At 40.9% G+C, this 17,007-nt stretch overlaps 1 protein-coding gene across 1 annotated transcript; it reads right to left on the bottom strand.

Moving 5' to 3' along the window:
• Positions 1-525: 525 nt before the first annotated feature.
• On the bottom strand, positions 526-16,970 carry skic3 (SKI3 subunit of superkiller complex). The gene is made up of 41 exons (XM_080050624.1): positions 16,831-16,970; positions 16,396-16,496; positions 16,141-16,284; positions 15,771-15,862; positions 15,538-15,613; positions 15,314-15,451; positions 14,934-15,032; positions 14,648-14,756; positions 14,364-14,504; positions 14,167-14,265; positions 13,878-14,002; positions 13,551-13,637; positions 13,218-13,321; positions 12,944-13,070; positions 12,539-12,718; positions 12,312-12,436; positions 11,947-12,197; positions 11,726-11,828; positions 11,402-11,584; positions 11,102-11,249; positions 10,943-11,021; positions 8,026-8,087; positions 7,869-7,925; positions 7,695-7,763; positions 7,061-7,135; positions 6,682-6,823; positions 6,463-6,556; positions 6,292-6,369; positions 6,061-6,185; positions 5,838-5,961; positions 5,443-5,667; positions 5,124-5,196; positions 4,904-4,957; positions 4,555-4,666; positions 3,984-4,112; positions 3,773-3,897; positions 3,102-3,266; positions 2,440-2,592; positions 1,746-1,876; positions 891-1,020; positions 526-664 (listed from the first exon to the last, which is right to left on the bottom strand). Exons 2-41 carry the CDS (start codon positions 16,483-16,485, stop codon positions 584-586), a joined length of 4,704 nt encoding a protein of 1,567 aa, XP_079906750.1. The 5' UTR covers positions 16,486-16,496; positions 16,831-16,970; the 3' UTR covers positions 526-583.
• Between the last annotated feature and the right edge of the window lie 37 nt (positions 16,971-17,007).

The following is a 17,007-nucleotide window of genomic DNA, read 5'->3' as shown; positions in this document are numbered from 1 at the left end:
AGTCGGCTCAGGGTGTAATCATTCTTTGGATACTCAGGACTTCAGTCAATATTACTTTGTCAACTGTAAAAAAAAAAATGGTGCATGTCATGTTATAATACTTACTGCTGAACATAACTTCAGGATCTGTGTATGTTATCTGCAAATCCCTTTCATATGAATTACAATGTTCACCACTGTGCTCTAATTAATACTACAATCACGTTATACTGATAGATAAGATGAGCATGCGTTAGGTTTATGTGCAATCAATATGAGAATCTTTAAAGGTTGAGCAAGATGCCTTTATTTCAGCCTGAACGTGGACTTAGCTTTATATGGAGCACATTTTAAAATATGTGATAACATGATTTTGTTTACTGAATTGATTTCCTGAACACTGCATACTATAAAACCAAAGAATTATGTAAGTCAATAAATGTAAAATTCATGATATCAGACCGACAATCTGTTTTCTGTTTGATATGATTTCCTGGTCAGCAAAGAGACTCAGATAAGCTGAATTGTTGATGATGTCAGCCTGATGATAAATCTGCTACGCTGCATGATTTCATAGGGATGCAGACTTGTAGACTTGCTAAATTCAAGATGAAGAAGAGGCAAGCAGTGAATGAAACTCCAGCAGTCTTTGATCTCCATTCATTTTGGCATGTTGTAAAAGTACCTGCATAAAAAGATGAGAAAAATCTCCATCAAAGATATGGTGGATCATAACAACCAATACAGAAGTAAGAACTAAAGTATGACTAGTATCAGTTTCACTATTTCTGTGCTAGAGCCGTTTCAACAGGAGTCATGGATGGAAAGAGGCATTTTAAATGAATATGTATTAACACAAAAATTATTCAATCTGGTACCAGTGCAGTTGTGGGGCATCTGTGTATACTCACATTCAATAGCTCCTGGTCGTGTTTGGCATGCAAGTGTCTGAGGAGATACCAGCTGGCCACCTGCACCACTGTCACTGGGAAATATTGAGAGGGGACGTATACCAGCCTCTCCAAAAAACGCCTTGTTTCCCTGCGGAAGAGACACACACACACACACACAGAAATAGGGAAAATTTGTTACTCGTTAACCAAAATGATTTCCAATTAATTTTTTCGTTGTCACACCCAGGCCAACGTTTAGGAGTGTAATTAAATGACCAACTGTAATGTATACTCCTAACTTTTCTGCCTATGTTGATGTTAATGACACCTGTGCTCTTCAGGGCTTGAAAACATTTAAAATAGAATGGCTGCTGATGGCTTGCATTTTTTGCTGAAATTAGCTGGCACAAAAAATGCCCCCCTTCTGTTTGCCAATATATATACAATAAAATGTCTCATGCATGAAAAGGGCATTTGATATTTTGATTGAGCTTGGCACAGAGTAGTTCCTGCAGCATCTCTCAAGGAACACAGCCAGTTCATTATTGGCATATTTGCTCTCCACAGCTTTCTGATGAATGTGTTCTAATTAATTGACCCAACAGGCTTTTGAGGTTGTGACAGAAGGCTATTATGTTAGGACAGGAAAAGTGTGTTTTGTAAATTGGTGTGTTGTTCCAAAAGTGCCAACATATTCAAAAGACAAATGGATATATAAATCTCTAGTTTCAGGAATCTTATGATTAATTTAAGCACTTTAAATGATACATTACGCCCACAGGCAAATTGGATAAAATCATTTGCGTAGCAATTTGGAACAACGCTGCATACTAGCTGCTGCAGTGGAAACAGACCGGTGTGGAAAATACTGACCTGGCAGCCATCTTCGTCACATAATTGAGCAGGGCCTGGAAAAGGAGGGCCATAGGAGAGGAACCCAGCTTTAAGACCTCAGTGGTGGCTTCAAGTATCAGGTTGGTCCAGTCGTCTCCTGGGACACCCGCCTGACAGGTAACATCACAGTTAGGAATAAAACTAGCGACTTAGATGATATTCACAGTTAGAAAATTGGAGTTCGCAAATGTAAAATAACAAATTATTCTGTTTAACTCTGGCAGGCCACTAGTCATATGAGCATGTGGCCCAGTTTCATAACAAAGGAAGTTTCTTGTCTTATTTGTATTTCCATTTAGCCTTGGCTGCTGATCCTATAAATCTGCTCATCTTTCATCTCCTCTACCTTGTTTCTGCCCATGTGACAGGGATGTAGACAGGAGCTGCCCCTGGCCTTGTGTGTGTGTGTGTAGTGCTATACTAGTCTTCTTTTTATTATTTCCAAAACACCACTAATCCTTAATGCTAAAATAATCCTGGAGCAAAAGAAAAACACTGCTACCGTCCTTACAAAATGCTAATGTTAAACTCCACTTTGCCATACCATTCCATTTGTAATGTTTAAAATGTTTCTGTTTGTGTATATACAACATTGCAGCAATAAGATCTTAGATAGTCATACTCTCTCACCCTATAACTAGGAATATAATGGATCTAGATTTACAAAACTCACCATACAGGGTTCTAGTGCCAGCAGGGCTAGTCGGAGCAGGCTGGCTACCTGGCAGCTGTGCAGGCCAAGCTGTGAGGCTAGCTGCAGACTCTGTCTGTAAGCCATGACTGCCTGGACCAGCAGACCCTGGGTACGATACACCTCAGCCAGCCACTGAGAAAAGGAGGGTAGGAGAGTGGTTGTGGTGGGCATCAAGCATGACTACATTCTGCCTATACGTTCAGGGCTTTACAGAGAGAGCCTAGATTATTTCTCCCTCTGGTGGAAGCAGCCATTTGATGTTCAGTGCAGCAATTTAAGTCTGAAGCAAGGCAGAGAAATTGTCTTAATTAAGCCAGGGTCTCAGTGGGAGCAAGTGTAAATTGCAGTTTGTGATGAGGAGGAATTTTAAAAGTAGTTTGAATACAACATGACCTCAAACTAAACAAGTGACCACCCGGGACTGGGAACATTACTGATTTCAGGCCTCGCTAAGTAATAGTTTGTTTGTGTTGGCTGGTTTTGCTACATTTATATGTCTGTGTGAACAATTTGCTAAAGCACAGTTTATATTTGTGTGCTTTAAAACAACTGATGCATGAAATTAAAGAGTACAACTTAACCATAATTCACTGCAATAATAATAACTGGTGTGATATTGAAATGATGGAATGTTCACTTACGTGCCATGCCCCAAGGTTAGTGGGGTTCACCATCACAGCGTTGTTTAGCTGTTCCAGAACTGAGTCTGGGAGAACAGTACCGTCACTGGCAAGGAGGAGGCGCTGACACTGCACCTGTCTGAGTGACAGCATCACCGCTGGGTGTTCTGGAGACACATTCAGCACCTTGGACAAAGCAGTGGAGATGAGGAACAAAACAATGGATAGAAGAAGCCACAGAAGATACATTAAATATAACTGTATCACTTCATCTGTGTTCATTTTTGTCCCAAAAATGTCTAACCCTTTCTACATTTAAGTAAACCAGAGAATCATTTTGAAGTTGCGTGTTCAGAGGTGGAGTCAGCGATTCAGGGGAACACTTGTCAGTACTGTGTGTGCGCTTAAAAAAAAATCTGGTGTTAATACACAGTTTAGGATCATAAAACTGGTATGTAAGCAAAGGGTATGTAAACGAAGGAGCCCACCATAGCTAGCAACATGCCTATTTACAGAGCCTAGGATGTGTATTAATAACACTGGATTTCTTTTCAGCCCACACACAGTATGGACAGGGGATTGTGAGGAGATTTTGACAAAGGTGAATTCTCCAGAATCGCTCACTCTACCTTTAAGTAAACAAGATAATAATTTTGAGGTTGTGTCTTTAAGTGTGTGTGTTCATATTCCACCTGTGAGCAAAGGGCTTCTGCCTGCTCCAGCTGTCCCCCCAGCATGAGACCAGTCACTGCCTGTTGTAGTACCCAGCCCTCTAGAGTCTGGGCTAGAGGGCGCTCGATCTCCTCCACATTATGCACTGTGGGATACATACAAGTGTCAGTGATACGCATCCAAAATGGCAAACGCCATAAGACACACACACAGACACATACACACACACACCTTTCTCAGAAACCACTGACATAAGGGTTTGCTCAAGTCCTTGTCTGGAAGGTGCAGAACCTGAAATATAACAGGATGTGTTTTCTGTGTGACAGGCAGCCATCAATCCTGCCCATGTTGCTGGATCATCTGAAATGGGACAAGAGGAGTGGAGTGTCAGTGATGTTAGTATTCCACTACTGCTAGGTGGAAGGGTGCTTTAAATGTATCTAATAGGGATGAGATAAACAAGCTTCTCTGAGCTACAATGATGCAAAACTGGAATTTTACTGTATATCAGGGACACAATTCATCTAAAAAAGACAATTTAAGATAAGATAAGAAAATCCTTTAATAGTCCCACTGTGGGGACATTTTCGGGTTAGAGCAACAACAGTATAGTGCAAATAATAATAACAAAAGCATCAGCTTTTAAAACTGTATTTCACAATACTGTCTTTTTCCTCACTTCTTCCAGACCGATTTATTTTCTGAAAATATTAATTTTGTCAGTTTCCATTTATAAGCTTGTAGTAGTATGATATAGTTATTGCCTTTGTGAGTGTGTGTGTGTGTGTGTGTGTGTTTATACCAGGACATAGCAGTACAGCTCTCTGCATAGTCTTCAGAGCATTTCTGTGACTGTCCTCTCCAGAGTGTCTCCCGCTGGCCAATTGGTTCACTCCACTGTACAACAACGCCCTCTGCAGGCGGACAAGTCATATAACAGGGTCAATATTGATAGGAATGCACCTTAATATTAAGTATTTTTCCATATTGACATATCTACAGTGTACAATGGATTAAAGACTGGAGAGATTAGCCAAAAATAATATAGTTCTGTGTTTTGTTTAATTTCCAAAGGCAGGTCAAGTGTAAAAAAAGAGAACAAGAGATACTCAGAGTTGTTTCAACATAATTAAATACAGTCACTCTTTTACCTTTCCTAGGGTCATACTGGAGAGACAGGCGACGTGACCAGCCATTGCGCCACCCTAGAATACACAGCAGAGAATACCATGAGCCCTTCCACTATAATAGCAGCAATAATACAGAAAAAGTGCATGAGGCTGCACGATTAAGTGTGTGTAAGTATAATACATTTCCAAGGTATGTGCAAGCGAGGTGTGAAATGTTTGTGTGTCCGTCTATGAAGCTTACGTCTGCTTTACTGGGGTAGTATTGTGGTACCACTCTGGACAGCAGGGCCCACAGAGATGGGTTTCCAGGATTGCTGTTAATAAGAAACATAAAAAAGACCAAGTATACAGTATATAGGCTTTTCCCATAAAGCTGACATTGAGATTTCAATAAAATACACTGTCAGTCAGTTCATATTTCAACCAATGATACTAACTCCAGTCATTCATCGAACACATTTAAACTATTCCCCATCGTTGCCATCGTGCAGTATTCCACACTTTATTATGTTGTAGGGTACAGCACATAGATTTCTAAATGATTCGCATGAGGAATTTACCTATGTACAGCTCTGGAAGCCTCCCTTTGCACTGCACTGTAGTTGCCCTGCAGGGCCAGCAAGGCGCACGTCAGGAGACATCGTTGCTCTACAACATTCCCAGTGGCAGATCCTTGCTTCAGTAGCTCGGTCAGGGCAGCAGTGGCTAACATAGCATCACTGTGGACCAATCCCAGGGCACATAAACACAGCAGAGACTCCGCGATTGGCTCTTTCAACATTGAGCTGCAGAGGCAAAAAGCACACAGATACAGATCCATTTCTAGAGTCATTTTTGTACAGACTAAAAATAATATAGATGAAAAGACACACATCAATCACCCTATGTAAAGCATTTTAGTGGACAAGGACAAAATCAAACTAAACCACTAGTTCAGACGTCACCGCAGACCCACCATTTAAACAGAAGAGTCTTGGCTGAGTCAAGGTTACCCTGCCGGTGCTGAAGCATGGCCAGAGCTGTCAAGATGTAAGCTTTCTCCTTCTCACTGGGAGCCACAGCCAAGGCACGTTCATAGGCTACAAATGGCACACACACACACAGCAGTATATTCACAGCCGCTCTTTCATGTAAACACATATAATATCTCGGAAGTCAGCGTGTCTCCCAGTCCTCACCGTTGGTGCTCTCTGGGATAAGTCCTGCCCTGCAGTAGGCCAGAGCTAGACCAACCAGATCACTGAGCTCCTGCAGTGGAGTGGATTTATAAACATGCACTGCCTCCTCCCACTGACCCGAGGTGCTGCAAAATACACAGTGGGACAGATTAAAGATAGAAGTTGGTGTATTTTGATGAAGTTTAGTCAAAGATGGTTAAAGTTCATGGTAACGAGACAGCTAGTTTTTACCACAAAGCACGGCCATAGCTGCCCAGAGCAAAAGCCAGCTCTTCTGTCGAGGACATGGACTGAAGCAGCTCAACAGCTCTGAGGAAAGAGAAATTGAGTAAGGTGAATAAAAGTGTGCTCTATGAGGTAGAATATATTAAGTCTCTCATTCTTTTCTTTGTACATCGATACCTTTGGTAAGCCTGTAAGGCCTGCCTCTTCAGCTGCAGGTGCTCATTCAGATAGCCAAGCATAATGAAGGCATCGGGGTCGGACTGGATCCTCTCTGAGAGGGAGGCAAAAGAAACTTCATGTCACACAACATCTGTTTCTACCACATGACCCAAATACAACCACAGGATGTGTGGCTCCTGCATGCACATCAGCACCCTAATGCTATAGACGCTGCACCTGTGTACTTGCTGAGTGACACCTGAGCCGCAGAGGTGGCGTTCATCTGGACTATGTTGTAGCGGTACAGTTCAGAGTCTCTGTTGCTCTTATCCAGCAGGGTGGAACACACCCAGTAGGCATAACCTTTAACTCCCTCCATCTACAGAGGGAAGATGAGTGGTAGGGAGATGAAGAGGAATAAAAAGCAGAGGATGGCAAGGCAAACACTTTAAATATTCGGTCCACCCACTAATTACTTTGTAGAAGTAGCAAAAGGCATGTAGTTGAACATTTTGCAAAGTCAAAGAGAAAGTTAAAACAAAGACTTAAACTGTTATTAAGCAGCTAATTAGGGGGAATTCAAATAGCAACCCAGTGTTTTTGGGAGGTCACGCACATGAGTGCTGAGTTCAGTGGTGTGCCTGAAAAGATCCATGGTGTCATAGCTTCCCACTCTCTCTGCTATCAGCGCCTGGCAGGAGGACAAAGGGATAGAACTATAATTTAGATGAATAGAGACAAAGAGGTCACAGACAGAAATTCATGTAGTCCTATGAATATTAGCAAACTGATGTTTTTTTTGTCTTATCAAACCTTGCATTCTATATTTCAAGTATGTAATAACAAATAGAATATACAACAGTACATTTTAGCCAAGAACATAAACCTGAAATTCTTGCATTGCTCTATGAAATCTATGTATATCTGATTGTTAAAGAAAGATAAGAAACTAATTTTACAGAAATCAAAGATCATTTAGACTGCTCATTGAGCTTACATGTCTTTCATATTCATTACCATTGCAGAACACTTGTGCCAACCCAAATAAACCTAAGTATGCTTTTCCTAGTTAGTTATACAGTTACATTTTCCCTGACGTTGTATATGTTTGCCGACACAGTACAGGTAATACATGTTTATGTTTTGATGAAGAAGCCTCAACCCCTTCGACACTAGTCTGAATCAATAAAAAGGAATCTGTGTTCATTTTCTCAATATGGTCAATTAAACACCATCACATAGGATCTTACCTGTCCAATCCAGCAGTTGACATAAAGTGGCTCCAGGGACTGAGCAATTTTGAAGGCTTCGTGCGATAGCTGAGAAAATAAAGAGTCAACTTTAATAAAGAAAAATGTCAGCTGCTATGATAAGAAACAGAACATACACATGATAATATTGATCACACTGTCACACACACACACCTCTATATTGTCCTTCTTCAAATACAGGGTACCAAGATTGGTCCAAGCAACAACATTCTGCAATGAAATGTCACTAAAAGTCACATAAGAACACCAGATCGGATCACATCATTTTTGAGAGTATTATTCATCACTGGAACACATGTGCAGTACATACATTAGGTTCTACTTGTACAGACTTGATGAAGCAATGTTGAGCCAGTGGGAAGTTTTCAAGACCTGATGTAACAAAAGAAAGTTAAAACATGAATTGAGTTACGTTAACAAAATAAGTGAAAAATAAATCGTATCTACATACATAAATAGGATATGCATTTTTTTTGAATATCAACTTCACACCAGTGCTACAATAATGTTGATATTTATATTGTATTTATTTTTTATTATACAGACCCATGACTTTTCCTAAAAACTGCTACTAGTATATCCATATTTCAAAGACTATACATCAAAAGAGGACATTAGTGCCATTGGCCTTTGGGCAACAAGCCTGGTTGAGACAGCAGAAATTAGGTTAGGCTATGTCTGAAAGTCTGTGGGTTATATGAAGTGACTACAATTGAACTGAATTGTATTATAATAGTGCAGTGTAATAACTTGAGTATTTCCTACAGCAAAAGGAGAAACATTTCACCACTCTTCTCATTCAGCAGTATGTTGTGCATTTGGAATACCAAATAATGTTTGTCCTTTTCAGGCTCATACGACAATACATATCGGTTTCCACTAAGGGATGACACAGTAGTTGTTTGTATTACAGTGGGTCTATGTTGTTCAGTCCTAAGAGCAGAGCAATGAGAGTAACGGTGTATTCACACTGGGAAAGTCCGCTAGTTAACTTGCTCCAGACCAAATAGAGTTTAGATTTTTTTTTTTGGTGTGGTCCACTTTCATATCTGAGGTCATTCATTCATTGGACAGACATTCTGGGGTGGAGAGAAGCAGGAAGCACAAAGTGAAAACTGCGAAATATATAACTTTCACTGTTACGCCGACGATACCCAGCTTTACATCTCCACAGCAACCATCACTCCTGCCATTCTCTCCACCCTCACAACCTGTCTCTCTGCAATAAAAACCTGGATGAACAACTTTCTCAAACTAAACTGCAATAAATCGGAAATCATCATCATTGGCCCCAAATCCCGCCTCCCCTCCACCCAAGACATCTCACTTTGCATTGATGGACACACAGTCACTCCCTCCCCCCTGGTCCGGAACCTTGGAGTCATCCTTGATCCCACACTCTCCTTCATACCCCACATCAAAAACATCACTAAAATATCTTTCTTCCACCTCCGTAACATTGCACGCCTCCGACCCATTCTCTCCCCCTCCACTGCAGAAACACTCATTCATGCCTTCGTCACCTCCAGACTGGACTATTGCAATAGCATCCTCTACGGCCTCCCCTCCACCCACCTCCACAAACTCCAATATGTTCAAAACTCTGCTGCCAGATTACTCACCCACACCCGCTCTAGAGAACACATCACTCCCATCCTCAAACAACTTCACTGGCTCCCAATACAGCAACGAATTCAATTCAAGATCCTGCTCATCACCTACAAAGTCCTCAATAACCTTGCCCCCCCTTACCTCACCGACCTCCTCAAACGTCACTCCCCCACTCGCCAACTCAGATCATCTAACACCAACCTTCTGACCCCCATCACAAGATCAAAACACCGCACCCTGGGAGACAGAGCTTTTGCCATTTCTGCCCCAACCCTCTGGAACTCCCTCCCCCCAAACATCCGAAACTCAGACTCCATAAACTCATTCAAAAGCCAACTCAAAACTCACCTCTTCAAGAAAACATACGACCCCTGACTCCACCCATACCACACCTGACTCTATTTTTGAATTTGTTTTCGTGTTTTTCTTTTTCTTTTCTTTTATGTATATTCTATGAAATGTAAAGCGTCTTTGAGTGACCTACAAAAAAGCGCTATATAAAACCTATCAATTATTATTATTATTATTGATACGATATGGGGTTAAAAATAATAAATAAATAAATAGGCCTACATCTAGCCTATAAATAAAATAAAATAAACATAAAATGATTGTTGTTTCATATGGTTATAATATGTAGGCCTGTGTCAATGTGTGGCTTGTAGCCTACGTTGTGAAACATAATATTTACTGTATTGTTGCTGCTGGACGCGAGGCTCGCGAGGAATAGGCTCAAGCTGACACACAGCTGATTTAGCCGTGTGTCAGCTGGGTGTGAGTTCGGCGCGGCTCAGCTCCAAACTGACACGGGGATTGTGTTGACGGTTCCGTAACATGGGAAGCAAAATAAAAACACGCACTTCATACAAAGCACAGCGTGAACCTGTTGTCACTGTGCGGGAGATGCTCCCCTCTCCTCCATCTGATCGCTGAACACATCAGTATGTTTACGCGTCCTGTCTATCAAATGTAATATATTCGGTCGGGGCTCCCGGTCAAACCACAACTAATCTTCCTAACAATGGCGACAACAACACTTTCCCATAATGTGAAGCTGACGGCGATTTATTAAAAAAAGAAAAGGCACAGTGCTTCCTGCAATTGGGTCGGATTGAGTCCGGACAAATTCACACCACAAACGAACTGCAGCAGAGTGCGCATGGAAGCGCATCGAGACCACCTCTTCAGCTGGGTCTCGGAGCGCTTGTTTGGTCCGCCCCCGAGTGCGATTGCTGTATTCACACGTCTGAAAGATGCGCACCGAAGGCGGAAGTGCATCTGAGTTCGTTTCAACCGAACTAAACACGGCATGTGTGAATACACCCTAAGACTAAATGTAAAGGACTTTTACTCTTAAAACACATTATTGTGTTTATTATATGTGTTTTGTATATTTTTCATTTTAAAATATATAGTCTTGTTATCAACTCAAAGTTAAAATATTTGACAAAATAATTCCTACACAGAATACATTTATCTGGTTGGAGAAAGCAGTTGACACTAGACCTACAAAACATTATTACCACCAATTTAACACACATTGACCAACTAATCAATCTGTCCTCTAGATGGGGTAGATCGCCATAATTTACAAGCGTTAGATAGAAAATGATTACCTTTGCTCATGGAAATCACTCCCAAAGCATTCCAGTAGCTATAGTTCCCACTGTCCATCATGATAGCCTTTTTCAAACACTGAAAAGGAGGAGGGGGGGAAACTCTTTAAAGGCCACCTGAAAACAATGCATACTGTTGTGAAGGATTCTGTGAATTACCTGCTGGGCCTTCTCTAGTAGCAGAGATGGGGAGTTTTGTTCTCCCTCTGTAGGGCAGGAGAGCCTGGACTGGTGGTAGTAGTTGAGTCCTAGGTCATACCAAAGGCCGGGGACCTCAGACATCATCTTCAAAGCACGGCCGTAACACCTGCAGATGAAAACATGCACAAAATGATTCTTATTCCATTAAAGTTATTTCAATGTTAATTGAGTTTTGATGTAAATAATGAAGGAATTGTAGTACTGTGTAGAAAAGGCATGTGCAGCTCAGAAAATGTTTTTGTTTGCTTGTGGTCATACCGCTCTCCGACTTTGAGTGTCTGGGCCTGGTTGAGTGTGTGACTCTGGGTGTTGGGGTCTAAACCAGCCAGCTGGGCGGGCACTACAACCTGGGCTCTGTTTGCAGACACCGCGCTGACTGCGGTGCAAGCGTCTCCCAGCAGCTTCCACAAACAGGACAGGTCTGGCCGCAGCTCCACAGCTCTGATGAGCACAGGGATGTTAAAAGGATAGATCAGTGAAATAGGAGAACGGTCTGTGAGATGTTACTACAATGTAATGAATCCAGGACAAAGCCTTATTTCATTTAACGATTTACAAATGAAACAAATGTCTGCACATTACCTGAAGAGGTTCTGTATGGCTTGCTGAATGAGGTCAATGGCTCCCCCGTCTCTGCAGTCTTCCATTAAACTTTTGGCCAAGGACAACTGGCACTCCCCAAGACCTGAACAACAAATCATATCAATCAGATTTATTGGCCAGGTTTAGACTCGGATAACTAGAGACATACACTATATTAAACCCAAGTGATGGTCTTGGACACATTGATACAAAACACTTACCTTTAAGAGCAGGGACATAGTCCTGCACAGTTGTGATCTGCACATACTCTGCAACCGCTTCCTTGAACTTGCCCAGGGTCTGTTTGATAGCAGCAGCCTGGTAGACGCTGTAGATGGAGGAGGGATGAAGCTGATGGGCCTTACCAAAGGCCTTCAGAGCTGCTGTGAAGCTGCGGCGGTTTAAGTAGGCCTCACCTAAACACTCCCAACACACCCAGTCCTCAGGGTCTGCCCTCAGAGCTGCCTGCAGACTATTACCACAAAGTACATTAATGTAAATAGTCTATTGTTCTCATATATACTTAAAATATCTATGATCATGTAGCAAATGACTTGAAAAGGCAAGACATTTCACTGTCTCTTACTCTGCAGTAGCTTGTTGATGCTCTCCAACCTTTAGGTGATAAAGCCCTCGTCTCATCCACGCCCATTTGGCTGAGCCTGGAGTGGCTTTCTCAATCACCGACTGGAGAATTGCTAAGGCAGTGTCCTGTAATTATGTAAGGAAAAGAAAGGGGAGAACAAGAAGGAAAATATAGAGAAAATTGGCTTTCTTTGGAGCCTTTGTCTGGTTGCCAACAAATCCACGTACCATATCGTCCTGCTCCATACTGAGATCCACTGAGGCAGCTCCAGACTCGGCATCTTCGTTGTCCAACTCAAAGGCCTTCTTAAAGCAGCCTCGTGCCCGGCCATGATCATTTGCCACCTCCCGATAATAATGCCCGAGGTAGCGGAATACACAACCAAGCTGTGGGTCTAACTTTGCAGCCTGGAATGTACAAATTAAGCTTTCAAAGTGGTATACCATTCAGCTTAACATTTGGCTTCTTGTAATAAAAAATAAGAATATGACATTTGAGTGTAAAGTCCTTTTACACCAATCTTTCATAGACTGGATTATAAATATTTAAGTCATTATATTAGTTTTTAAAATGCATAAATAGTGCCATTTAATTCCCCTTACCTAGTAAAAATCAATAACAATTGTGCTTACCTTTAACAAATGTGTATGGGCTTTGCTCCGGTCTTTGCGGGTCTCTTCTCCCATGTCCCAGTAGAGTTTTCCCAGCAAGAAATAATACTCTCCACAGTCTGGGCTCTGGCTAGTTGCCTTAAGGAAACTAAATGAAAAACAAGAGAGAAAAGTTCAAAACGAGAACTGAACCTCTTTACACCCTACACAAATGTTTTGTTTGATTAAACCTAGAGATTCAAGATAATGGAATGACACAGATAAAACACACACAAAAATATACAGTTTTTTTTACCTCTCCTCTGCCAGCTGCAGTTGGCCCTGAGCCATTTGTGCCAGTCCTCTTAGTACAAACCCCTGGGAGAGATCAGGGTTAGTGGCCACCAGCTCTGATGACACCTACGGAAGACAACAGCTTCAATTTAGTTTGTGTCTAATACACAAGAAACTTTTCTTAATTTCCATATAGTAAAAGAGATAACACATCTATCTTAAACTGACATTATGATCCAGCTTTCAATTCTCAAAATGACTAATTAAATGAATAATCTACTGCAATACTGTATTTCCCATAGTATAATATATTAAAACTGTCATCTTCACAGTCAGTAGGTAAAAAATGTTCAACCTTCAGTGCTTCATCAGCTTGTCCCTTGTTAAGGTATGCTTGTCCTTTAAGGGCTACTAGAACTGTGTCCTTTCCAGCATTTGGGATCTGAAAAAAAGAAGCCAAGCAAAAAAACATACAGTAGATGGGACATTTATTTTAACAAAAAATATGCTTCACATTTATGTGCAAGGCTACAACTGCAACATTTTCTTCATACTAAGCAAATCATAGAATATGTATTGAACATGTTTAACTACTGATTTACTGCCCGATTTACTTTCTTAATAAATATCCAAAATAGAGTGTATATAACAAGCCAACATGAGTATTAGTCAATCACATTACCTGTGCAAACGTCTCTAAAGCCTGTTCTGCAGCCTTCTCTCCTCCACTCTTGACTAAAGCCTCTAGTTTTAGTCGAAACAGTTTGACTCTCAGCTCCTCGTCCCCGGAGACACACACTGTCAGACCTATAACAACCAGACATACAGTGAAGTTCAAAATCTGCTTCAGGTGCCCTTTAAGGAGGGCAGTACACAGCCACATTGATTGTGCCTGGTTGGACATTTTCTTTTGGACTACTGTTGGGACATCAACTGAATAACTATAGTGACATAAAGTGGAATAAATATACCTTGGGAGCATGACACTGCACTGTCTGAGTATCTGTGCATTTTAAACTGAGCTTCAGCCAGACTGCACCATCCTGTACCGGAGTTAATTTTCTTCAACCCTAGTTAAAAGAAAATAGACCAATCATCTCAGTAAAATGTATTCATGTGCCCTTTACATCAAGACCAGAATCCATTCTTAATTGATGCACAAACTAACCATGTGAAAGGTCCCTAATGGCATCCATATACCTCCCTTCTTGCAGTGCTTTGGTGCCAAGACCCAAGTGACCCAATCCATTGGTTGGGGCCAGATTCAGGAGCCGGGAGAAACAGCTGGCTGCATCTTCACTCTGAACACCTTCAAATAAAAACACGAGTGAGACTGAGCGCAAAAGCCAAATATTCCCCAAAATGTCTGAACACGAAACTCCTGAATATCAGTCAATCCATCATTTAATTCTTAAGATTTTAAATGTAATGACTAAGACAATAATACCATACCTTTTTTGAGGTAGTGCGAACAAAGGACTTCAAGAGGATACATTTGGTTGGGGTAGATAGACAGCATGGACTCACATGCCTCTATCATTTTGGCTTCTTCTTGTGGCCGCTGCATAAAAGAGAGATTCACGATGACTAAGTGATTATATAAATCTGTTGAAAAATACAGGTCACGTACAGTAATAGTGTGGTCTACTATTGATATGTTTGATGGACATAAACACTTCAATTGTCCCTCATTTTCTGTAACAAGGACACATACACTTCAGAGAAAATGTGCACTTACTTCAGAAAGACATTTGACATAGTCAGCTGAGACTTTCTTGTGTTCCTCTCCCGGCACTGGATCCATGAGAGTCATGGACTTCTCAAATGCTGTGATTAACTGATGACCACAAATGCACAAAATAGTAACCAAATGGCAGATGGCATATTATAGAGATATGAGCGCAAAAAAAGGCATTAAGAAAAGTATTATTTTCATGTATGTCACAAGTGGGAAAAACGGAAGTGTATGACTTCTACAAGGTAAGGCAAACCTGCAGTAAATTCTCACTGTAATCTTTTGAGGCTAGTATATTTGACAGGATGGACTGTAAAAGTTTATACATTTGAAGAAATAGCTATATGTTGCTGGGTATAGGTCCACATTTGGGGAAATCTTACATGCTGTTGAGTTTCATTGTCCTGCTGTTCTTGGTCTGAGAGGAGTTGGGTCATCTGTTGCCATAGCTGCAGTAATTCTTTCTTGTCCACAGCCTCTTCCTCCTTCAGCTGAATGAGCTGCAGCCAAACCTTTGACAACTATGTGCAAACATACAAATACATGTTTGTGTGAAAAGAAGACTGTGACTTAAGAGTACAAAAATGTGACTTAATGCATTACATACCTTTAGATATTCTTTGTCCGACTGATAGATATCCGTCAGCTTTTTGATCACCTCGTAACATTTACTTTTGTCAGAGCTGTTAGTGGAGAATGTTACAAGAATCAATAACATCATAACATATAGTTCAGCTAGTCAAACTACTTCATTTTGCTTAAGAAATCGGGAGGTGGCCACAAGCAAAAACTTAGTTTGAAGTTTTTAAGAAACATCCTGAAGGATTTTCCATATCTTACCTTGCATACAGCTCAACAAGCTTCTCATAGATGTTAGGCAGTTCAACTTGGAAATCCCACTGATCAGTCTTCTCATAAAGATTTGCCAAGCCCTAAAACACAAATGCATCTATTTGACAGTTTATATTATTATCGTGTTATTTGGCCTGGGGACAGAAGCTTGGTGAAATGCAACATTTGCAGGACAAAGACCACTTTTTCTTTTTTAAATTGTAGTAATTAACTGGTTTCATTTCAGCTCAAGTGATACACATCATCATCAGTAGAGTCATTTTTCTCAGGATAAAAAGTGTTGTTACTAGTAAGTATAAAGGCTATTCAAAGCCTGGAAGCACCTGCAAGCCCTGACCATTATGTTTCCCCACCTTACCTGCCATGCCAGCAACTGCTCGGGCTCCAGCTCCACAGCCTTTTTATAAGCCGTCTGTGACTGATCAGGTTGCTCGAGTTCACTGGCTGCCAGGCCAATGAACACCCATGCATTGTAGTTGTTTTTCTCAATTTTCAATACAGCCTAAAAACACAGTGAAGAAAGCAAAGTCAGCTGGACATCATATGTGTTGGAGATATATATTAAGTACCGCGGACTGCTGGGAATAGAGTATGTGAAAGTATGATACTTTACCTTGCAGTGTTTTAGAGCCTCTTTGAACTCTTTGTTTTTAATCGCCTCTCTAGCACTTTTCAGTGCTGTTTTCACTTCTTTACAAGACATCTTGTAATGATCTGAGTAAAACAAAGTGACAACAGTGTCACCTCACGATTCCAATATAATAGTTGGGGACTTGTTTGCCAGATAGCTGTTGGATGAACTTAAAACAAAGCATCTTTATGAATTAATTATGAGCTAATTAAAGCTAAAACTGTTCATCATTTGACTACAAAAACGTTGCTATGCCTAACGAGTAGCTGAGATGTAACTGACTGAATATAACAGTTAACCAAAACTATCTGTTATTTAGCCAGTGTATTCTGTTAGCAGTCTAAGCTAAATGTAGCATTGGTTGAGAGCTTCAGCGTATCTAAACTATGTATTTTAGAATGAAAATTGGTTGCATACCTTAATTTAAACATAGGATGCTAGCTATTCCGTTGTTGCCAATGCAGGTTTTGCATATGCGAATACAAGTTAACCCACTGTTTAGGTTGACAACTTTAGCCGTTGCTATTGAGTGACACGGAAGTGAAAGTGGATTCCCCACAACTCTAAATTTTCAAAATAAAATTCCCTGGAGTT

The sequence above is a fragment of the Ammodytes marinus genome (assembly GCF_949987685.1).
Source record: "Ammodytes marinus genome assembly, chromosome: 2".
In the NCBI taxonomy this organism is placed as follows: domain Eukaryota; kingdom Metazoa; phylum Chordata; class Actinopteri; order Uranoscopiformes; family Ammodytidae; genus Ammodytes; species Ammodytes marinus.
Note: the sequence above shows the minus strand (reverse complement) of the source record. Positions and strands in the feature narration are given on the sequence as shown.

Coding starts and splice junctions, on each gene's coding strand:
- skic3 (XM_080050624.1), bottom strand. CDS start 16,485: ATGTCTTGTAAAGAAGTGAAAACAGCACTGAAAAGTGCTAGAGAGGCG. Junction 7,764..7,868: donor TGAAGAAGGACAATATAGAG/GTGTGTGTGTGT, acceptor TTATTTTCTCAG/CTATCGCACGAAGCCTTCAA. Junction 6,370..6,462: donor GCCTTACAGGCTTACCAAAG/GTATCGATGTAC, acceptor CTCTTTCCTCAG/AGCTGTTGAGCTGCTTCAGT.